The following is a 23,874-nucleotide window of genomic DNA, read 5'->3' as shown; positions in this document are numbered from 1 at the left end:
TACGGAACCCCCAGTCGCCCCCCTCTTCTCCCTTTTCCGCTGCAAATTCCTGCTTCTAGTCCATGTGGACTGTTTACTCAAGTTCATTGTGAGGCTGGAGGAGGAGCTGGGGCCCTGGACACGGGATCGGAGGAAGTAGAAAGGTGGGTGAGGGGGTCCGTGCGTGCAGAGCTGAGGCTGGTGGAGAGCTGGGGCGCTAGGAACAAAGACTGGGAGGGAGTTGGAAGGTGGTGCGTGAGGCTGACGTCGGTGGGAGAAGTGGGGGGCCAGGGAGGTGGGAACAGTGAGAGAGGATGCTGCCCGTCTGCTGCTTGGCCCACTTACTCTCCCTGCAAGTGCCAAGGGGAATGGGGCAGGGTGCCTAGCGTCTGCATGGCAGGAACTCTGGGGGTCCCCCAGCCTTGTCAGGCAGGTATGCAGCTGCACCCGAGGCTCGCAGGGTTGCAGGGTTGCATCGCAGATCCTCAGCCAGCCGAGTTTTTCCCGGGCCCGGGGCTGCGAAGGCTTTCTCCCAGTACTGCCGCCCCACAAAGAATAGGCGGGCCAAGAGTAGTTGCGTAAAAGCACTTCATCTGGGAACTACGGGGTGAGAGAGACAGGGAGAAAGAGAGAGACAGAGACAGAGAAGCACTTGCCAGGGAGAATAGAGAGAATGCAGACTTCTGCAGAGGGGAGCGAGCGCCCCCTGCGTTGAGAAAGTTCGTTTTTGCAGTGGGTTCCCCTCCCCCACCCCACCCCCGCCCCCCACCTCACCTCTCCTCGGGAAAGTTAGTTTGTGTAGCGGCTTGCCCCGTCTTATCCTGGCTTTTTGTTCCTGCGGGACTTTCTCATCTCCTCGGAGCTGCCCCTAGCATCCTTCCGGCGCTCGCAGGCCTCAGTTGCTGCATCTGCGAAAGGAGTGCGCAGGCAGCGGTGTCATTTCTTCGGAGCATCTCTGGAAGTTTTATCACTTCCCTGACCTTGGGGATGTGGGGGCTGGAAGAGCAGATAGAGGAGGAGGGGAGTTAAGTCCAGGGCTGACAAACCCTAGACTCGTCCAGGAAGGGAACAGGACGGGGTGTGAGAGGAGGCGAGTGCAGGGGTGAGTGTAGAAGAGGCAGAGCTCTGGAGCCCCAGATAGGGAGGAAATGCAAAGGTCGAAAGGGAGTTGGACCGGAGCAACAGAACAGGGGGTAGGGCAGGGCGGCACACCCTGAGCATGGCCAGGTGTGACCCAAAAAAGGGGAAAGGGAGTGACAGTCAAGGGGTAAGGCACTCATCTCACAGCCAACCCCAGCACCTCATAGTGTCCCCTGAGCACCGCCAGGAGTAACCCCTGAGTGCCTGGCATAGCCCAGCATTGGGTGTGACCCAAAAAAACAGAACGAAAAGAAAGCTGGGAGTGAGAGTGGGGGGTGGGGGGAACAATGTGTGAGACTCCACAGTTCCAGAGAGTAGTTTTGGTGCTCATATTTCAAAGGAGGAGCATAAGGCTTGAATGCGGTTTCCTGGAGTTTCAGAGTCACCCCACCCTGGACCCCAGATGGGGGGAGGGGCATTAGTCTAGTTGTAAAATTTGTTTTTGACTTAAAAAGCTATTGGACGGGCCATACCCAGTGGTGCTCAGGACTCCCTCCTGGTCTGCACCTGGGGACCCTAAGGGGTGTTATAGTCATCTTGAGGGCAATAGTTGGTGGGAGGGGGCTCGGTTTGTTAACTTGAAGGTAGATCTCCTGGAAGTCTCAGTTTTTGCTACTTTCTGTGTTTGGTTTTGTTTTGTTTGAGCCACACCGGGTAAGTCTCAGGGCTGACTCCTGGCTCTGTGCTCAGGGATCACTGCTGGCAAGGTTTGGGGGACCCGGTGGGATGTCCAGGTCCAGGAACAAACCTGGATCAGACATGTGCAAGGCACACATCTTCCCCGTTGTATAGTAGTTCCAGCCCCCAGTTTTTTTTTACATTTTTATTTATTATTATTATTATTATTATTTTGATTTGGTGCCACACCCGACAGTGCTCAGGTCTTACTCCCAACTCTGAGCTCCAAGATAATTCCTGGCCAGCTTGGGGAACCCTCTGGGGATCTGGGGATCAAACTTGGGTTGGCTGTGTGCAAGGCAAGCACCTTAGACAGGCACTTTTTTTTGCCAGGGGGTGTCGTACCTTGCTCAGGGGTTACTCCTAGCTCTGCACTCAGGAATCACTCCTGGCAGTGCTCGGGGGACTGAATGGGATGCCAGGGATCAAATCCCAGGTCGCCTGTGTGCAAGGCAAACACCCAACCTGCTGTACTACTGCTCTAGCCCTGATAGGCACATTTTAAAATTTGGTTATAGAAGTTTGAATCTCTTATTTTCAGTGTTGACTCTGTGGCCCCTTGTTTTTCTTTTTTTTATTTTCTTAAAAGGCCAATTAACTTTGGGACCCTCTGCAGTAGAGAACTGAGGGCATCTGGCAGTGTGGGCAGATGGCCATGAGTTCAGGTGCTCAGGGATTGTGGCAGGTCTGGGAGGAGCATCAGGGTCTGGAGGCAGGGAAGGGCCAAGGCTGGTGTGGGCTTCGTTCATCACTTCTTCGCAAGGGGGCGGGAGTGAGCTTGCAGGAACCTGTGCCCTTGGTGGTCAAGCCCCAAAAGGCAGCTGGGCAGGGAAGGTCTGCAGAGAGCTGGAGGGTGGGTGTTCTGTGTCTGCATTCCTGTTCCAGCTCGACCAAGAGGCTGATGCCTGGTAGGACATTTAAGTGGTGTACGTAAGTGGCTTGGAGATGTCGATGGAGGGAGGGATGGAGGATCGGAAGGAAGGGAGGAAGGGATGGATGGATGAGAGGGAGGGAGGCGGGGAGGGAGGGATGGAGGAGGAAAGGAAAGAAGGGAGAGAAGAAAGGAAGGGATGGAGGGAGGAAGGGCGGGAGGAAGGAAAAAAGCAAGCAGGCAGATGGAGATGGTGTGACGCCAAAACGAAAACCAGCAGTCGTTTCTGGTGTGGTAAGCTTGAAAATCCTCATCTGCTCTGCAGACATTTCTGTGATTCAGTCTCTCCGTTCCAGTAACCTCGGCTTCCTGCCTGTTCGCATTCATTACACTCTTGAAACATCCTGCTTCCACCTGTGGTGTTCAAGTTGTTGTAATTGGTGGTATTTCTAGACCTCCCACAGAAATTGTTAAAATAGGTCAAGTTTTGGTGGTCTTTTGTTTTTTGTTTTGGGGTAGTACCAGCGGATGCCCAGGGCTTACTCTTGGCTCTCTGCTCAGAGATCACTCCTGGTGAGGCCCCGGGGACCCTATGGAGTGTCAGGGGTCAAATCAGGATCCCTGTGTGCAAGGCTAATTCCCTACCTGCTGTATCTCTGGCCCCAAAATAGATTAAATTTGGGGGGCTTAAATATATCAAGTAGTATTTACTGTTGTAAGTAATAAATTAGTATTGATATATCACCAACAAAAATTTACAAATTTTATTTATTTCATAGAAGACATGATAATTCTCATAGTGAGATCCAAGTACAAAATAAAATTTAATGCAAGTTTTTGTTGTTTGTTTTAGGGCCTCACCCTGCAGTGCTCAGGGTTTACTTCTGGCTCTGTGCTCAGGATCTCTCCCGGCAGGCTGTGGGGTGGTGACCATATGGGATAATGAGGAGTAAATTCAGGTCAACCCCATGCAAAGCAACCACCCTACTCACTGTACTATCACTTTGGCCCCTAATGCAATATATTTTAGATGCCAGGGTTGAAAAGTTATTTATGTAAAGGAGAATAGTCATCAGGTTATTATAATGCCTGTTATAGTCAGATTATATTGTATTGAATGATTTGAATTTATTTACATAGGTTAAAGTTATATAGTACTTAGTCATTCCAGACTGACTTTTATTATTTGATTTTCTGATCATTGCAGTGGCCATTCCTTTAATTTTTATTGGAGCAAATAATATAAAACAAATATGCTATATGCCTGCCAAGGGGCTAGGCTGGGGGATTGGAAGGGAATCTGGGGACATTGGTGGAGAATGGAACACTGGTGGTGGGATTGTTGTTGAAACATTGTAGGCCTGAAACAACTCCATTATGAACAACTCTGTAAATCACAGTCACTTAATAGAAAATAAATTTAGAAGTTGATATTTCATTTTTTTGCTTTTTGACTTTTGGGGTCACACCTGGCGATGCTCAAGGGTTTCTCCTGGTGCTGCACTAAGGAATTACTCCTGGCGGTGCTTGGGGGACCATATGGGATGGTGAGAATTGAACTTAGGTCGGCCATGTGCAAGGCAAACGCCCTGCCTGCTATATTATTGCTCCAGCCAAAAAGTTGACTAGTTTAAAAATTAGTCAGACTTTTTTGTTGTTGCAAGCTGAAGTGTTCCACTTTTTTTTGTTTGCTTTTGGTTTGGAGGCCACACTGGCAGTGCTCAGGCCTTACTCCCAGCTCTGCATTTAGGGATCACTCCTAGTGGTGCTTGAAGGTCTACACGGGATGCTGGATATCCAACCCGGGGTGACTGTGTGCAAGGCGAACGCCCTCCCACCTTCCCCACTGTACTGTTGCTCAGGCCCTGAGTTGGCAGTCTTCTGAGCACTCTTTTCTGGATGGCAAACATGGTGGTAGCTTTGTCTAATACTTTGGTGGATTTGCTTCTTTTTGTTTTGTTTTGATTTTGTTTTGGGGGCCATACCTGACAAAGCTCAGGGGTTACTCCTTGCTCTGCACTCAGGAATCACTCCTAGCAGTGCTCAGTGGACCATATGGGATGCTGAGGATCAAACTGCTATGGTTAAGGTATGGAAAGGCTGTGGCTTGGCATGGCATGTGCCTTACCTGCTGTACTATCAATCCAGCTTCAGATTTGCTTCTTTTGTATTATGGTGGTTTCTGCTGGTTGTTGAGTAAGCCACGCCAGAGTTCGTCTAGTCAGGAGCTACAGTCAAAAAATTCTCTTAATTTTGTGCATATCTCTATGGATTGATTTTTCATTGGCCAAAACAAGAGAAAGCTCAGATCATTGCTGGAGGAACTTCAAAGCAGGGAGGCAAGTCTTTGGGAACTGTTACTGCTCTTAAGGGCAACAGCATCTTGTTTGTTTGTTCTTGTTTGGCGGCCACATTCTGTCTGTGGTGCTCAAGACTTACGCCTGGCTCTTCGCTCGGGTCATTCCTGGCAGCCCCTGAGGAATCCTATGGGGTGCCGGGGATCAAACCTGAGTCAGTCATGTGCAAGCCAAGTTCTCTAACCATCATACTATCTCACTGGCCCCAGTTAGTACAGCCCTTCATATAAGATTGTGTACCAAAATGGGTTTTTTTTTTTTGGTTTGGTTTGGTTTTCTATTTGGGGGCCACATCCAGTAGTGCTCAGGGCTTACTCCTGGCTCTGCACTCAGGGATCACTCCTAATTGGTTCAGGGCACCATATGGGATGCTGGGGATTGAACCCAGTCAGCTGCATGCCAGGCAAGTGGTCTACCTGCTGTACTATGACTCTGGCCCCACCAATTATATATATTACACCAGATCTAGATTCTCTGTGAAGTTTAGATATTTTAAAAGGACAGGTGGGGCTGGAATAATAGTAGAGTAGGTAGGTTGCTTCCCTCGCATTTAAGTGACCCTAGTTTGAATCCCTAGCATCCCAATTTGTCTTCCGAGCCCACCAGAAGAGATCCCTGAGCACAGAGCCAGGAGTAAGTCCTGGGCACCTCCAAGGTGTGGCTTAAAAAACAAAACAAAAATTGCTTATCAAACTGTGGGATTATTGGTCAAGGGTAAAGCACTTATTTATTTAGCCTGAAGGGTACTCTGAGTTTGCTCCTGGGCACTCCTTGTCCCATGTGCAGTACATGCAGTAGCACATGTGACCTCAAGGATTCCTAAGCAGGTCTGGGTCTAATCACCAAATCACCAGGCCCACACTGGCCAGACTAACACTGGCCAAGAGTGTCCCCGGTAACTGAGACTTTAACCTGAAAGCTTTGTAACTTTCCACATGGTGAATCAATAAAAGAATTAAAAAAAAAAAAAAAGAGTGTCCCCGGAGCCCCTTAAACTCCACTGAGTGTGGTTCCCCAGAACCATTTCTTAATACTAAATTAGCAGTTCATGTCTGTTTACATGAGCAGAAGTATAAATTGTATATGAATAGGCTCGGGTCCTTCATCCGTGTTTTTCCTTCTTATCAGGATAGAACATGTCATCGCAACACACGTCTCTCTTTTTCGTCTTTTCCAGCTAATGAGGAGAGAGCTTGGCCCATGAGACTCTTGAGACCTTGGAGGAAGCCATGTGGGTCCCTTCTTGACTTCTTCTTTCCCCTCTCTCAGCTCCACTTCTGGGGGCCGCAGTGATTTCAAGAACAGAGACCATGAGCACATCTCTGGTGAGTCACTTTAGTGTTTTTCGCATTTATTTCACATTTGACTTGATGAGGGCGGTGAAATGACAGAGGTCATAAGTACATTTCTACTTTATGAAAACTTGTATAAACAATGAAAAAGAGGCCATGTAGATTTCCAGCAGGTGATATGACCTTAGAATCATTTGAGGGACTGTGAGAGGCGTCCCCAGCTGTGCTCAGATATCACTCTTGCTGGTGCTTGGAGGAACATGCAGCAGTGCCGGGATTGAACTGGGGTAGGTTGCATACACTGTCACTTCATTGGGTTCCCTGACCCCACCAGGAGTGATCTCTGAGTGTATAGCCAGGAGTAAACCCTGAGCACTGCTGGGTATAGTCCCCCCAAAACAAAAGAATTGTCCTTGAAAAAATGATATATATTCTTGTAGGACATGAGTTCTTGTAGTCAGGAACTCTGAACAAATGTCTGTTCCCAGAAGTACAGTGATTTCCAAATACTTAATTTTTTTTTGTTTTGGTTTTGGGCCACACCGGCAATGTTCAGGGCTTGCTACAGACTCTGCACTCAGGGATTACTCTTGATTACTCAGCTAAGGAACATTGGAGTGCTAGGAATTAATCCAGGGTCAGCCGCATGGAAGGCAAGTACTATCACTCCATCCCCCCAAATACTTTCTGTTCACACACACACACACACACACACACACACACACACACACACACACACATTTTATCAAATCAACATGTTTCCAGAAGTAATAGTTCATGCTCCTACATTTGTAAGTCATTATCACCCTAAGTCTTCGGTTCGCCTTAGGATTCATTCATGGTTCTCTTCTTTCTGTGGGTTTGGAGAAATACATCATGCTGTATATCCGCCATTATAATCATACAGAGTAGCATTACTTGCTGAGAACTTCTGGGTTCTTTCTCTTCATCTTTCCCTACTGGTCCATCACTAACAACTGTTTATATTTCTAACTCTTTATGATTTTGCCATTTGTGGACTGTGATGGTTAAAATCATACATAGACTTTTCAAGTTGGCATTTAAACATGCATTTGGGTCTCCCCCGCCTACCTTTTTATGCCTTGAAAGTGCATTTTATTTTTAATTTTTTTTTTAGTAGTGAATCACCGTGAGGTGCAGTTACGGACTTATAAACTTTCGTGTTTGCATTTCAGTTATATAATGGTCAAGTATCCATCCCTCCACCAGTGCCTATTTTCCACCACCAATGGTCCCAGCATCCCTCCCACTCTCCCCACCCCATTCCTTCTCACCCCACCCGCCTCTGTGGCTGGGCATTCCCTTTTTCTCTCTCTCCTTTTGGGTATTCTGGTTTACAATAGAGGTCTTAAGTGGCCATCATGTTCAGTCTATAGTCTGGTTTCAGGGTGCGTCTCTCATCCTGAGCGGATCCTCCTAGCACCATTTACTTGGTGATCCCTTCTCTAACTGAACTGCCTCCCCCCCCCCCCCCCCCCCCCGTATGTGAGGCCAGCTTCTAAACTGTGGAGTAATCCTCCCAGTAGAAAGTACATTTCTTTTTGTTTGTTTGTTTGTCTTATTTTGTTTTCGAACCACACCTGGTGATGCTCAGGGGTTACTCTGGGCTCTCTGCTCAGGAATCACTCCTAGTGGTGCTCAGGGGACCCAAGGGGATGCCAGAGATCGAACCCAGATCGGCCATGTGCAAGGCAAGTTACCTACCCACTGTACTATTTATTACTCTGATCTGAAAAGCACATTTCTTTTTAAGCATTGAATCAGATTCCATTGTCTGAATGTATAATACTTTACCCCTTCACTTACTGACTGAAGAGTGTTTTGGAAGCAGAGAGATAATATAGAGGGTTAGGATACCTTACCCTGTGCATAGCTGACCCAGGTTCAATCCCCAACACCCCTATGGTCCCTTGTTCCACTGTGCACTCAGGGATCACAGATCACTGAGTCCTTAGTACAGCCAAGTTGGCCCCCAAAACAAACAAACAAAAAGTCAAGACTTTAGCAGTGTTCTCCATTATTTCAGATGAAAATCATTTAGCATTCTCAGGAGTTAGTCTTGGCAGTGCTCAGGGACCATATGGGATACCGAGGATCATGTCTGGGTAGGCCTGGATTGTACCTGGCTGCTTTTCTTTTCCTGATACTTTAAAGATATCTTTACTTTGATTTATTTTTTTTTTTAATTTGGGTCACACCTGGTGGTGCTCAGGGCATACTCCTGGCTCTGCACTCAAGGATCACTCCTGGAAGAGCTTGGGGGACCCTATGAGGTAACAGGGATTGAACAGGTCAGCTATGAGTATAGTAAGCATCCTGCCCCCTGTACTCTGGCCCCAACATGTATTTGCCTTTAAATATTGCAGTTTTTATGGGGCTGGAGTGATAGTACAGTGGTAAGGTGCTTGCCTTACATGCGGCTGATATGGGTTTGATCCCTGGCGGTATTCCATGTGGTTCCCCAAGTGTCACCAGGAGTGATCCCTAAGCACAGAGCCAGGAATGAGCCCTGAGTGTTGCCAGGTATGGCCCCAAAACAAAACAAAAAAGAATATAAGCAGTTTTTGATGTTTTGAGAATAATTTTTACACTCTAATTCAGGTTTTAATTTTGTGTATGTATCTCTTTTACAAAATTTATGAAAGTTCTGGGGCCATAATTGTACAGTGGGTAGGGCATTTGCCTTGCATGCATTGACTCAGGTCCAACCCCTGGCACCCTCTGTGGTCTCCTGAGCACCACTGGGTGTGGCTCAAGCCCTTTCCCCTCCATCCCTCCCCTCCCCCAAAAAAACAAATATGTGAAGGTTTTTATTATTTATTTATTTATTTATTTGCTTTTTGGGTAACACCTGGCGATGTACAGGGGTTACTCCTGGCTCTGCACTCAGGAATTACCCCTGGCGGTGCTCAGGGGACCATATGGGATGCTGGGAATCGAACCCGGGTCGACCACGTGCAAGGCAAACGCCCTACCCGCTGTGCTATCGCTCTAGCCCCATGTGAAGGTTTTTAAGTCATTATTTCTGAAAATTCACATTATGTTCCAGTTTTCCCCTTTTCATTCTGAAACTCCAATTATATGCCACACAAAAATTATTTCTGAGCCTCCTTTCAAACTTTATATGTTTCTCTGTCTTATAAAGAGTAGAAAGTGATATATTTAATTTACCAGCTTGGTGGTTTTCTTTTCCCATTTCAAATCTGCTTTCAGCATACCAGTATATATTTCTTTATTTCTTTATTTTTTTTTCTGTGGGTGGGAGCACACCTGGCAATGCTCAGGGCTTACTCCTGGCTCTGCACTCAGGAGTTACTCCTGGCAGTGCTCGGGGACCGTATGGGATGTCGAGGATCATACCTGGGTCAGCTGCATGCAAGGAAAATGCCCCAACCACTCTACTATTGCTCCTGGCCCAGTACATATTTCATTTTTTATAAAAATATTTTCTTTTCTTTTCTTTGCTTTTTGGGTCACACCTCGCAATGCACAGGGGTCACTTCTGGCTCTGCACTCAGGAATTACTCCTGGTGGTGCTCGGGGGACCATATGGGATGCTGGGATTCGAACCCAGGTCGGCCACGTGCAAGGCAAACGCCCTACCCGCTGTGCTATCACTCCAGCCCTGATAGAAATATTTTCATTTACTTGTTTTCCTACTGGCATTTCCCCTACCAAGGACCCCCCAATGGTAATACATCCTTTTTCTATTTTTGCTCAAATCATTTTCTCTTTGGTTTTGCTTTTGTGCCATATCCCCAGTGGTGCTAAGGGCTCACTCCTGGCTCTGCTCATCAGTCACTCCTGGTGGACTCAGGGAACTCTATGGGTTGTTGGGGATTGACTGGGTGGCCACATGTAAGGCAGATACCCTATCTGCTATGCTATCTTTCTCGTCCCTATTTTGCTTAAGTCTTAAATTTATCTATATCAGGCTTACCACCTAGCACATCTCAGAATCTTAGAGATAACTTTCACTGAACATTTTCATTGTTTTACCTGATATGAGAATCACATTTACCTGTTTCTTCACATACATAGAACTGTGAATTAATCCTGCATATTGGTATTGTTGGAGCAATAGCACAGCAGTAGGACGTTCACCTTTCATGCAGCTAACCCAAGTTCCATTCCTCTGCCCCTCTCGGAGAGCCTGGCAAGCTACCGAGAGTATCTAGCCCGCACGGCAGAGCCTGGCAAGCTCCCCGTGGCATATTGGATATGCCAAAGGCAGTAACAATAAGTCTCACAATGAGAGACGTTACTGTGTCCGCTCGAACAAATCGATGAGCAACAGGATGACAGTAACTGTTTATTGGTATTGGTAGGTTTTGTTTGATTCCACTGAGTGACTTAGTTCTAGTTGGTAATTAACTTGATTGAACCTAAGTTTCTCCATTCCTTGTGGTGATAATCAACACCTGATAATTTATTTTCTCAAATTTCCAATGGATTCTTCTTTCTTGGGGCCTTGCTGGGGGCATTGGGGTTGTTTGTTTTTGGGTCATACCCAACTTCCTATGGGCTCTGAGCTTGGGGCTCATTCCCGGCAGGCTTGGGGCACATACAGAGTAACAGGAATCGAACCTGGGTCGTCTGCACGCAAGGGCACGCCTTACGTACTTGCTATTGTTCCAGACCTGTAACTTTCCTCATATTTATATCTGATTATTTATACCCTTATTTTAGGAAGCAGGATATTCAGTCTCAGAGAGATATGCAACAATTCAAGTCACAAGAAGGAAATATTAGGACATATATTTGTATAATTTGTTATAAAGCTTTGTGGTCTGAGGGCAGGAATGATACTATATCCGGTAAGGGCCTTTGCTTTGTATGCAACCAAGCCAGGTTCAATCCCCAGCACCCCATAGGGTCCCCTGTGCCTTGCCAAGAGTGATCCCTGAACACAGAGCCAGGAGTCAACCCTGACTACCGCCAGGTATGGCACAAAAACAAAACAAAAAATGAATACATAAAATAAAGCACTGTGGGGCTGGAGCAAGTACAGTGTTCTGGTGCTCACATATTTTGATTTGTTTAATTTGGGGCAGGAGCGATGTCAGGCACTTGAGTTGTAATGCAGCTAAACTGATTTGATCCCTGCACAGCATAAATGGTCCCCCAAGCACTCCCAGCTGTTACTCTTGAACACAGAGCCTGCAATAGCCCCTGAGCATCACCAGATGTGGCCCAAAGAAAAAAAAAAAAGGGGGGGCAGGGCAATTTATTTGCTGGCATTAGGGGTGGTTTGTGTGTGAGTGTGTGTGTGCGTGCATGTGCGCACACTCCAAAAACCATAACTTTTGTTCCATGAACGTGTGTGCTCATCATACTGCTCATCATAGAATAAGGAACACCGGTCTGGAGCAGTAGTACATCGGGGTGTTTGCCTGGCACGTGGTCAACTCAGGTTCAGTTTCCAACATCCCTTATGGGCCCCCAAGCACTGCCAGGAATAATTCCTGAGTGCAGAACCAGGAGTAACCCCTGAACATTGCTGGGTGTGACGCAGAGAGAAAAAAAAAAAAAGCAGTGCCAACAGCACACTAGTGTTTTTTGGCTTTTTTTGGGTCACACCCAGCAATGCTCAGGGGTTACTCCTGGCTCTGCACTCAGGAATAATTTCTCCTGGTGGTGCTTGGGGGACCATATGGTGTGCCCAGGATCGAACCCAAGTTGGTTTCATGCAAGGCAAATGTCCTACCCGATGGACTATCACTCCAGCCCCTGGCACTGCATAGTTTTTTTTTTTCCTAATTGTTTTGAGCCACACCCAGTGGTGCTCAGGGCTTACTCCTGGTTCTGTAAAAAATCACTCCTAGTGAGCTCCGGAGACCCTATGGGGTTTCGGGAATTGAACCCAGGTTCACCTCATATAATGCAGACACTTTACCCCTATATACTGTCTCTCCATCTCTAGAACAAAGGTACATTTAACTCAGGAAGATGTTAATACGAATTTCTCCAAACCAAAAAAATTTTTTTAGTTTTGGTTTTTGGGCCACACCTGGCAGTTTCTAGCTTTGCACTCATACCACTTCTGGTAGTGCTTGGGGCACCATATGGGGTGCCTGGGATTGAACCCGTGTTGTTTGCATGCAAGGCAAGCACCCTACCCTCTGTACTCTTGCTCTGGCCCCTTCAAACCAAATTTTAAGCAGAATTTTATTCACCCTTTTAGTCATAATAATAAGTATAGTTTTCATTTTGCAGGGGTTGGGATGGGGGGAGCTTAGGGCTTACTAGTCATGCTTAAGGCTTAGTCCTGGCTCTGTTGCTCGGGATCACTCCTAGCAGGGCTCTGGGACCATGCACGATGCTGAGGATTAAACCTGGGTCAGCCACATGCAAGGCAAATGCCCTCCCTGCTATGCTGTCACTCTGGACAGAACAGTTTTGATTTAAAGGGAAACTGGTGATCCTGTTAGAAACTCAGGAATTAAAACAAAGGTAGCATATTTCTTATTCTGGTTGGGAGGCTTCAAGCCACACACAGCAGTACTTGGTGCTCATTTCTGACCCATTGCTTAGGGATCACTACGGACAGTGCTCAGGGGACCATCTGCAGTGCAGTGGATTAAACTAAGGTTGACAGCATGCAAGGCAGGTGCCTAACCCCTGTACTGTCTCTCCAGCCCTGAGGTAGACTATTCCCACTGTGAAACGCTGTTCTGCAGTATCGGGCACAAGTCTCATGTACCCTATAGAACTTAAAACACACCAAAGAAACTTTCGGACTTCCTGTTTCTTTGACTCAGACTGTTGCCTTTTTGGGGGTGGCATGAGTGACACACCTGGTGATACTGGGGGGTTACTCTCCTGGCTCTGCACTCAGAAATTACTCCTGGTGGTGCTCAGGGGACCATATGGAATCTGGGATTGAACCTGGGTCAGCTGAATGCAAGATAGATGTCCTGACCACTGTACTATTAACTCCAGCCCCAGGCTGATGTTTCTTTCTGGTTTGTTTTTGTTGTTGGTTTTATTTTTTTTTCAGGGATGGAGAGGCATACATAGTGCTCAGGGGTTACTCCTAGCTCTGCATGCTCAGGAATGACTCCTGGAGATGTCCTGAGGACCACATTGAACCCAGGTTGGCAGCAGGCAAGGCAAGTGCCTTACCTGCTGTGCTATTGCTCTGGCCCATAATTAAAGAGAAATGTGTCCTTACAGGGGATGGTGGTGTTTGAGGATGTGGCTGTGAGTTTCAGCTGGGACGAGTGGCAGCACCTGGATGATGCTCAGAGGACCCTGTACCGGGATGTGATGCTGGAGACCTACAGTCACCTGGAGTCACTGGGTGAGTGACGCTCCCCAGTTATTACCTACTGCAGTTTTTTTTTTTTAGTTTTGTTTTTGAGCCACAGCCAGTGACGTTTAAGGGTTACTCCTGGCTTTGCACTCAGGAATTACTCCTTACAGTGCTCAGGGGACCCAGTGAATGTCAGGGATTGAACCAGGGTTAGCCTCGTGCAAGGCAAGCACCCTCCCTGCTGCACTGTCGCTCCAGCCTCACTACTGGATTAATGTTTCTTCATTAATCTACAATGACTGAACAAATTAAAGGTTGTTAAGATGTAAGAATCTTGGACAAAAAGAATGTAAGCATTTACCACTCTCATCAGAGGTTTGAATTGATGCTTCAAATTGCACTGAGGTCATTCTCCAAAGTCAGTGAGCATTGGCAGTTTTGCATAATGTCAGCATGAAATTTTCACCCACAGGACATTCAGTCACCAAACCGGACGTGATCGTCAAGTTGGAGGAACACGCAGAACCATGGACAGCAGAACCTTCAAAACGTACCTTCACAGGTCAGTCACTACAGACTGGGCCAGGGAGGCAGCAAGTCTGTTATACTAACCAATTTTTTCAAGACTTTTTTTCCCCAGATTTAAATCCTATAGCAGTGCTCTCTGTGTATGTCTTTCTTTTCTTTTTGTTTTTTGTTTTTTTGGGCCACACCTAGTGCACTTAGAGCGTACTTCTGGTTCTGCACTTAGGAATCACTTTTATTGGCCGTCAGGTGGCAGGAATCAAATGCAGGTCAGTCTCATGCAAAGCAGGTACCCTTGACTGGATAGTCTCACTAACTTACTTAATGGACTTTCTTCTTTTTTTGTGGGGGGGGGGGGGGTCACACCTGGCGATGCACAGGGGTTACTCCTGGCTCTGCACTCAGGAATTACCCCTGGCCGTGCTCAGGGGACCATATGGGATGCTGGGATTTGAACCCGGGTTGGCCGTGTGCAAAGCAAACGTCCTACCCGCTGTGCTATCTCTCCAGCCCCTTAATGGACTTTCTTAATGGACATATTTTATCAAGTGTAGTCCCTACCCAACTGTCCTTGAAACTCTTTATTGCCTTGCCTTATTCTGGATTCACTGTTAATGATAGTTGTTTTTGTTTTTGTTTTTTGTTTTTGGGTCACACACAGCAATGCTCAGGGTTTACTTCTGGCTTTGCACTCAGGATTTACTTCTGGTGGTGTTTGGGGGACAATATGGGATGCTGGGGATTGAACCTGGGTCGGCCACGTCTAAGGCAAATGCCCTGCCTGCTGTATACTCTGACCCCTAGTTTATCTTCTTAGGGTTTATTTATACATTTTTTTAAATTTCATACAACATTATACCTTAAAATTTTTATTTCTGTGGCCAGAGCAATAACACAGCATTTTCCTTACACACTGCTGATGTGAGTTTGACTCCAGCATCCATAGGTACCCCAGCCACCAAAAGTAATTCTTTTTTTTTTTTTCTTTTTGGGTCACACCCAGCGATGATCAGGGTTTACTCCTGGCTTTGCACTCAGGAATTACTCCTGGCGGTGCTTGGGGGACCATATGGGATGCCGGGAATCGAACCCGGATCGGCCGCGTGCAAGGCAAACGCCCTACCCGCTGTGCTATCACTCCGGCCCCCAAAAGTAATTCTTAAGTGCAGAGCCAGGGGTAATCCCTGAGCACCTCCAGGTATGACCCAAAAACAACAAAAAATTTTTTTTCCATGCCGACTCGGGTTCGATTCCTCTGTCCCTCTCGGAAAGCCCAGCAAGCTACCGAGAGTATCCCACCGCATGGCAGAGCCTGGCAAGCTACAGTGGCATACTCGATATGTCAAAAACAGTCACAGTGGCGATCCTCATTCCCCTAACCCTGAAAGAGACCCCAGTACGCCATTGGGCTACATTAGCTGTGACAGGGACGAATGGAGATGTTACTGGTGCCTGCTTGAGCAAATCACTGAACAATGGGATGACAATGATACAGTGACAGTGATATTTTTTGGTCACACCCAGCAGTGCTCAGGGCTTACCCTGACTCTGTGCTCAGGGATACTCCTGTCAGCCTTGGGGGGTCATATAGTATGTCAGGGATCAGACTCAACAAATCAAGCACTTTATCAGCTGCACTATTGCTCTGGCCCCCACTTTTTTTTTTCTTTTTGGGTTACACACGGCGATACATGGGAGTTACTCCTGGCTTATGCACTCAGGAATTACTTCTGGCGGTGCTCGGGGGACCATATGGGATGCTGGGAATCGAACGTGGGTCGGCTGCGTGCAAGGCAAACGCCCTCCCTGCTGTGCTATCGCTTCAGCCCCCTGGCCCCCACTTTTTTTAAAACACTGGTTTACAGAGTTGATCATAATAAAGATGTTTTGGTCATTCAGTGTTCCAACACCATTTGACCTCCAGTGTGACCTTCCCTCCACCCTTGTCCACAGTTTTCTACACCCCCAAATCCTACCCCCTAGCAAGTACAAAATAATGTATTTTATGTTGCTTGTTACAACAAAATGGCAAATGGAATTATCAAGAAATAGTACACTATAGCACGGTCACTATAGCACTGTTATCCCCTTGTTCATAGATTTGCTCAAGTGGGCACCAGTAAAGTCTCCATTGTGAGATTTGTTGTTACTGTTTTTGGCATATCAAATACGCTACAGGTAGCTTGCCAGGCTCTGCCAGGATCTGCCATATGGACCAGGATACTCTCGGTAGCTTTCCGGGCTCTCCGAGAGGGATGGAGGAATCGAACCCAGGTCGGCCACATGCAAGGCAAACACCCTACCCGCTGTGCTATCGCTCTAGTCCAAGAAATAGTACAGTAACAAAATTTATGAAAATTGTTATATCTTACAGTGGAATTATTTAAGTCATTGTCTGAGAATTTACTGAGTTATTTGTTGCTAGTTGAGCCCCTTTGTTTTTGTTTTTATTTGGGCCACAACCCACGGGCCACACACTACTGACTCTACTCTCAGGAATCACTCTTGGCAGGACTCGGGAACCGCGTGGGTGCCAGGGGTCAAACCCCAGTTGGCTGTGTGCAAATGTCCTGTCTGCTGTGCGACTGCTCTGGCTCAGCTGAGCCTTCTGTGTTTTTGTTTTCACTTATTGAGCTTGGTGGGCTTCTATGCTACTTTCCCATCTAGGTTGCTGTGCTCCAACTGGGCTATCAGCATTGCAAAATCACTCCTTGCTCTGTGCTCAGGGATCACTACTAGCAAGTTCAGGATCATTTGGGCTGCTGGAAATCATACCTGACCAGCCACGTGCAAGGCAGATGCCCTCCCCACTGTTCTGTTGCTCTGGCCCCTCATGTAACATTTTAATGGGGAGTTTTCAATCATGCAGTTTTCAGTTCAGTAGTAATAAAGAGAGATATCCATTTAGGTATTCTATATTGTTGAGAGGGAAGAATGAATCAAATATGCATGTTTAATAGCAAAGTCAGAGCTGAAAAAGTTTTCAAGGGCTGGAGCAATAGATGGCAGGTAGGGTATTTGTCTTGCACACAGCCGACCTGGGTTCAGTTCCCAGCATCCCATATGGTCTCTGAGCACCATCAGGAGTAATTCCTGAGAGCAGAGCCAGGAGTAACCCTGAGCAACATTGTTTGTGGCCCCCCCAAAAAAAAGAAGGGTTAAGAGTTAAGCCTTATAAAGCACAGAAAATCAATTCTTGTTATTTTTCATAAAAAATCAAAAATTGTGAATATGCAGGAGATAGAGAGGTGTACAATAGGTAGATGCTTGTCTTACATGGGTCTGACTTGGATTCAATCCCTGGAACCCCATATTACCCCCAGCCCCTTGAGGAGTGATACATGAATTCAAAACCAGGAATAAGCCCTATCAGATATGGCCCCAACACTCCCCCCTCCAAAGAAAGAAAAGAAAAGGCGAACATGTAGAGAACCCAGAAAATTGTTTCTCCAAGAAATGTATAACCAGGGAGATCTGTGACAAAATATGACACATTGTGAGTCACAAAGCCATGGATCAAAGAGTTTCTGTTTGGGGCTGGAGCGATAGCACAGTGGGTAGGGCGTTTGCCTTGCACCCAGTCAACCCGAGTTCGATTCCCAGCATCCCATATGGTCCGTTGAGCACTGCCAGGAGTAATTCCTGAGTGCATGAGCCAGGAGTAACCCCTGTGCATCGCTGGGTGTGACCCAAAAGCAAAAAAATAAAGTTTCTCTTTGGTGAGGCACTGATTTTCACAGTGTAGTTTGAAGTCATCAGTCTCACCTTCAGTTGTACACCATTGTTTTAAAAACAAATGGGACCAAAGGTCCATACAGTGGTTACCCCACATGGTCCCCCAAGCACCGCTAGGAATGATCATTGAGCAGAGAGCCAGAACTAAGTCCTGAGTACTGCCTGGTGTAGTTAAAAAACATATATATATATATATATATATATATATATATATATATATAATATAAAAATATATAGTCTGGAGTGGTAGTGAATCATTGAGTAGGGATTCTTGTAGCCAAGAAATAAAGTGAATGCTATTAATCTCAAAGGGATGCACCAGAGCAGTAGTACAGCAAGTAGGACATTTGCCTTACACAATGGGAACTCAAGTTTGATCCCCAGCACCCCATGTGGTACCCTGGGCATCACCAGGACTAATTCCGGATTGCAAAGTCAGGAGTAATCCCATATCATTGCCAGGTGTGACCAAAAAAAAGAAAGAAAGAAACTTCTTTATGTATTATTCCCCAAACACAGATGACACACTTAGATATGACTCATAATGTGAATATTTCTGTCTCATTTTAGATATTTCACCTTTGGATGAGTTGGTTGAGAGCAACCAGAAAATTCAGGATAGGCATTTTTGGCAAGATGTCGTCAGCAAGAGGAAAACAGCAACAAAGGAGAGTATAAACTTAGGAAATACTTTTAATTTGAGTTCAGTCCGTGTTTCTGACCCAATGGTAAATAATGGCAACTATTCTGTCATGATGCCCGAGGACTATAATGTACTTACGAATATGTTTCTGACTGTTGGCCCCAATGAGATGCACCCTATCCAAAAATTTGAGGACCATAACACTTTCTATAACATACCTGCTATCACTGATTATACAGAAATACACACAGGTGTTGAGCCTCACGAATGCCAGAAAACCAGTGAGTTTTTAACCCTTGACAGGCATCAGGGAACACACATGAGGGAGAAAGTTAAATACATATGTTCAGAATGTGGGAAAACTTTATCCCAGAGACGAGGACTCCTTCAGCACCAAAGAATTCACACAGGTGAGAAACCCTATGAGTGTAAAGAATGTGGGAAAACTTTCTACCGGAAGTCAGACCTCACTGTCCACCAGAGAATTCACACAGGGGAGAAACCTTATGAGTGTAAGGAGTGTGGGAAAACTTTCTCTTGGAGGAAGGGACTCATTTTACATTACAGATCTCACACAGGAGAGAAACCCTACGAATGTAAACAATGTAGGAAAACTTTCTCTTCAAATTCATCCCTCAATGTTCATCTGCGAAGTCACACAGGAGAGAAACGCTTTGAATGTAAAGAATGTAGAAAAACATTCTTCTTGAAGTCATACCTTGCTGTACACCAGAGGATTCATACAGGAGAGAAACCCTATGAATGTAAAGAATGTAGGAAAACTTTCACCTGTAAGGCATACCTCACTGTTCACCAGAGAATTCACACAGGAGAGAAGCCTTACGAGTGCAAAGTGTGCAGGAAAGCTTTCTCCTGGAGGAAGGGACTTATTTTACATCACAGAGCTCACACAGGAGAAAAACCTTATGAATGTAAAGAATGTAGGAAGACTTTCTACCGGAAGTCAGATCTCACATTACATCAAAGAATTCACACAGGAGAGAAACCCTATGAATGTAAAGAATGTGGTAAAACTTTCTCCCGGAAGTCTTATCTTATTTCACATTACAGAACTCACACAGGAGAGAAACCTTACGATTGTAAAGAATGTAGAAAAACTTTTTCAAGGAAGTCACAACTCATCGTGCACCAGAGATTTCACACAGGGGAAAAGCCCTATGAATGTAAAATATGTAGAAAAACTTTCTCCTGCAAGGCATATCTTAAGGTGCACCAGCGAACACATGCAGGAGAGAAATCATACGAATGTTATAAAGTAGAAGATCTTTCTCCTGTCAGGCATACATCATTGTACCTCAGCGAATTCATATAGGTGAGAAATCTTAGGAACATTACGAATAGAGGAAAGCTTTCTCATTAAGTTTTTTTTTTTTTTTTTTACTTTTGTGTTTTCAGCCACACTCAGCAACTCTCAGAGGTTACTCCTGACACTGCACTCATGAATTACTCCTGGTGGTGCTCAGGAGAACATTCGGAGTGTCAGGGATCAAACCCAGGTCAGCCGTGTGCAGGGAGAACACCTTACCCACTCTGGCTCCTTTCCACAGAAGTTTTCTTAAACTCTTTCCTACATTCTTGCTTCCAAGCAGAGTTCAGATAGGAGTGAAACCCTTTGAATGTACAGAATGCAAAAGTAAATTTAAAAAAAAAATCTTGCCCAGAAGTCAAAACTCAAAAGATACAGCAACTTAAAAATCTTTTAGTTGGAAAGTTTTCTTGATTTATTGAACAGTCGGACCTGAAAATAGTACACTACTTTTTGAGTCAGTATGAGAGAAAATATGACTGTCGTCTGAGGAGGAAACAAAGAGATCATGGTTTATGTCCATCTGTATATTTGTGTTTTCCCAATTTATGGTTTATTTTGTCACCAAATGATATTATTAAAACTGACTCAAAATGTTTTAAACATTGAAGGTTAGATTTTAACCATTTATGTTGAGGTACCAGGATTTACAATATTGTTAACCATGCTTTCCATGCTTACGTCATTTCAACACATCCATCACCAGAGAACCGGCTTCCCTCCACCGGTACCCCAAGGGCCCCTCCCAGCCACACATCCCCATGTAAGCTCAGTTCTGTAGACAAAATCTTTAGTATCAAGGATAATTTTTGTAAATAAAAACTAATTCAAAAGCCTAAGGATTTGAGCTATACTTTTTGTCTTTTTATTTTGTTAGAGGTAACATGGCTATGATAGTGCTAACAATAATATTTGCAGCATACAAAATTACTGCATGAACATACTTGTTTATAACACTGTTCTATTAGTGTAATACCTTTGTTCTTCCTGTGTTTGTTGGCCAGAAATTAACTCACATTGTCAGTAGACGTAACCAACTTTATTGTGTTAAAATTCCATAATGTAAATTCTCTGCATAAGTAAATAATTTTGCTAAAAAGAGAATGCATCAGTTTGGATTTATTTTTGAATCTGTGAATTTAGATCTGTAGATAAAACATATTTATGTCACATAGAAAGTAATACTTGTAAGAAAAGAAAAATTCTGCCAATTATAAATATCTCTTTGTAAATGTTATCTGAAATATATTAATGTAATACTGTTTTATGATTACTTAACAATTGTGGCGGGAGTGGTAGGGACAGTGGGCATTGGGCACACCTGGCAGTACTCAGGAGCTTTTGGGGAGTATTTGGGGCTGGTCGCTCAGGGATCACCCCCAGTGGTCCTTGGGAAATCATGTGCTGCCAGAATTGAACACACGCCTCCTTCATCCAAAGTAGGTGCTCAGTCCTTCAGCCATCTTTCTGGACCACTTATAATTTTGAAAGTAGTAAATTAAGATTTTTACAGTTAAAAGGGTCTATGAAATTAAAGTTATAAAAATAACTATGAATAGCAAAATGTATACTTAAATAAAATTAAAATATTTTAATGGAGAAAAATTTGCGTCTCAAGATAAAACTGATTGTCACTGAGGTAATAAATGTAAGCGTGAATGTTAGGGAAGGCAATCAAAGGAATATTTGACCCTCAGAACTCAATGTAAGAAATTGTATTCTGGGGCTGGAGTGATAGCACAGCGGGTAGGGCGTTTGCCTTGCACGCGGCCGACCCGGGTTCAAATCCCAGCATCCCATATGGTCCCCTGAGCACCGCCAGGGGTGATTCCTGAGTGCATGAGCCAGGAGTGACCCCTGTGCATTGCTGGGTGTGACCCAAAAAGAAAAAAAAAAGAAATTGTATTCTGTCTCCATTCAATAGTACAGTGTGTAAGGTGTTTGCTTTGAACTCGGTCAACCCGGGTTGGATCCCTGGCACCCCATATGGTCCCCTTGAGCCTGCCAAGAGTGGTCCCTGAGCAGAGACGTAAGAGTAAGCCATGTGTACCTCTGGGTGTCTTCCAAAACCAAACTTTTTTTTCATGAAAAGAAATTATATTTATTTAATTTAGGTTTTTGAGCCCACATTTTGGGATGCTAAGGGCTAACTCCTGGCTCCACACTCGGGGATCATTCTTAGCTGTGCCATAGAAATGTTATTCTTTTCTTCTGAATTCTGTCTTTTAGAAGTTATCTTAAGAGCCCATACTCAAAAGATATATCATAATACTTGCTTTGACTATCTGAACTATGTATGTGACTGAAAATCATGAGGACCACTATAAAACTTTTTTTTTTCTTTTTGGGTTACACCCGGCTATGCTCAGGGGTTACTCCTGGCTCTGCACTCAGGAATTACTCCTGGCAGTGCTTGGGGGACCATATGGAATGCTGGGAATCAAACCCGGGTCGGCTGCGTGCAAGGCAAACACTCTACCTGCTGTGCTATTACTTCAGCCCTATAAAACTTTAAAATGTTAAAATTTTGTAGAAAGAACTTAACTTGCACCAGTACAATAGTACAATGGGTAGGGTGCTTGCCCTGATGGGAATCACCTGGCTTGATCCCTGACATCCCATATGGTCCCTTCAGCACTGCCCCCTGTGGCTCCTGAGTCCAAAGCCAGGAGTAAACCCTGAGCATTGCCAGGTGTGGTCCAAAAACAAACAAAAACCTTATTTTTTTTGTTTTTTGCGTCACACCCAGCGATGCTCAGGGGTTACTCCTGGCTTAGCACTCAGGAATTGCTCCTGGCAGTGCTTGGGGGACCATATGGGATGCCGGGGATCGAACCCGGGTCGGCCGCGTGCAAGGCAAACTCCCTACCCGCTGTGCTATCGCTCCGGCCCCACAAAAACTTTATTTTAAACCGGCAAAAATAACATCCATCATTTTTTCTGAATGCTTCAAGCATTCTGTTAACTGAGTTATTTGACTGCCCATCAATGTCTTTCAGAGACTGAAGAGAAAAGAGAGTCACGTTAAAACAAAATGCTAGAAAACCTCCCATCACATAAAATTCACATCCATAAAATTCAAAATTCAGGCTGGAGAAATAACACAGGGGATATGAAACATGCCTTGCATATGGCTAGCCCTACTCTGATCCATGGCATCATATGGACCCCGAGACTATGAGGAGTAACCCAAGTGCAGAGCCAGTAGTAAGCCCTGAGTAAACCAGAGGATGTGGACCCCTCCCTCCAAGATAAAAGCAATAAATAAAAACATTTCAAAACTTTTGGGATGCAACAAAATTAACACACATATAGAATCAAAATTAATTCTCAAATTTACAAGTTAAACTTACATCTAAAGGAACCAGAAAACACGGGTATTTTTCATCTCTTGTTTTTTTGCTTTTGTACCACACCTGGGGTTGCTCAGGGGTTCCTCCAAGCTCTGCATTCAGGAGTTACTCCTGGCAGTACTCGGGGACCATATGGGATAACAAGGATTAAAACCAGGTCAACTCATACAAAACAAATGTCCTACCTGCTGTACTATTTCACTGGCCCCAAATACTGGGTTTTAAACCAGATTGACATAATCCAATCTCTTCTCTTGGTGAAAACCTGAAGGACCCATGTGCAAAGTAGGACATCCGGCATTCTTGGTCCCACCCTGTGACAGGTGATGAACGCTGTACCCCCAACCGCAGCATCAAGTCCCTCCCCATGAATTTCAAATATCAGTAATGGCCCCGCTAAGAACCATTCCACAGGGCAAACCTCAGAATTTCAGGGGAGTCTGGCAGCCTGAAGGGGGAAAAAAAGCAAAAGCACAAAAAGCACAAAACACCTTGAGTATCTCTTTCTTCTGGTTGGAATGTCGCTAACTATGATGTAAAACTACAGCAGATTTAGCAGAAACTGTGCTTGAATCCCCTGCAGAAACCGCAGGTGTTCAGGTTCCACTGCAGTGGTTTTGCAGATTCTTGCCCTACTTTGCAAATGGCAGATAAGGTTTGCTGCTAAGTCAGTTCTCCTTTTCAGCAGGAAGTGAAGA

At 45.3% G+C, this 23,874-nt stretch overlaps 1 protein-coding gene across 1 annotated transcript; it reads left to right on the top strand.

The window, feature by feature from the left end:
- The first annotated feature begins 6 nt into the window (after positions 1–6).
- Positions 7–20,931, top strand: LOC129402055 (zinc finger protein OZF-like). Its single transcript, XM_055126622.1, has 5 exons — positions 7–143; positions 6,203–6,350; positions 13,515–13,641; positions 14,066–14,155; positions 18,424–20,931. Exons 2-5 carry the CDS (start codon positions 6,336–6,338, stop codon positions 19,827–19,829), a joined length of 1,638 nt encoding a protein of 545 aa, XP_054982597.1. The 5' UTR covers positions 7–143; positions 6,203–6,335; the 3' UTR covers positions 19,830–20,931.
- The last annotated feature ends 2,943 nt before the right edge of the window (positions 20,932–23,874 follow it).

The sequence above is a fragment of the Sorex araneus genome, chromosome 2 (assembly GCF_027595985.1).
Source record: "Sorex araneus isolate mSorAra2 chromosome 2, mSorAra2.pri, whole genome shotgun sequence".
NCBI classification, from domain to species: Eukaryota; Metazoa; Chordata; class Mammalia; order Eulipotyphla; family Soricidae; genus Sorex; species Sorex araneus.
The sequence above is the reverse complement of the archived record's forward strand: the minus strand, read 5'-3'. Positions and strand labels throughout refer to the sequence as shown.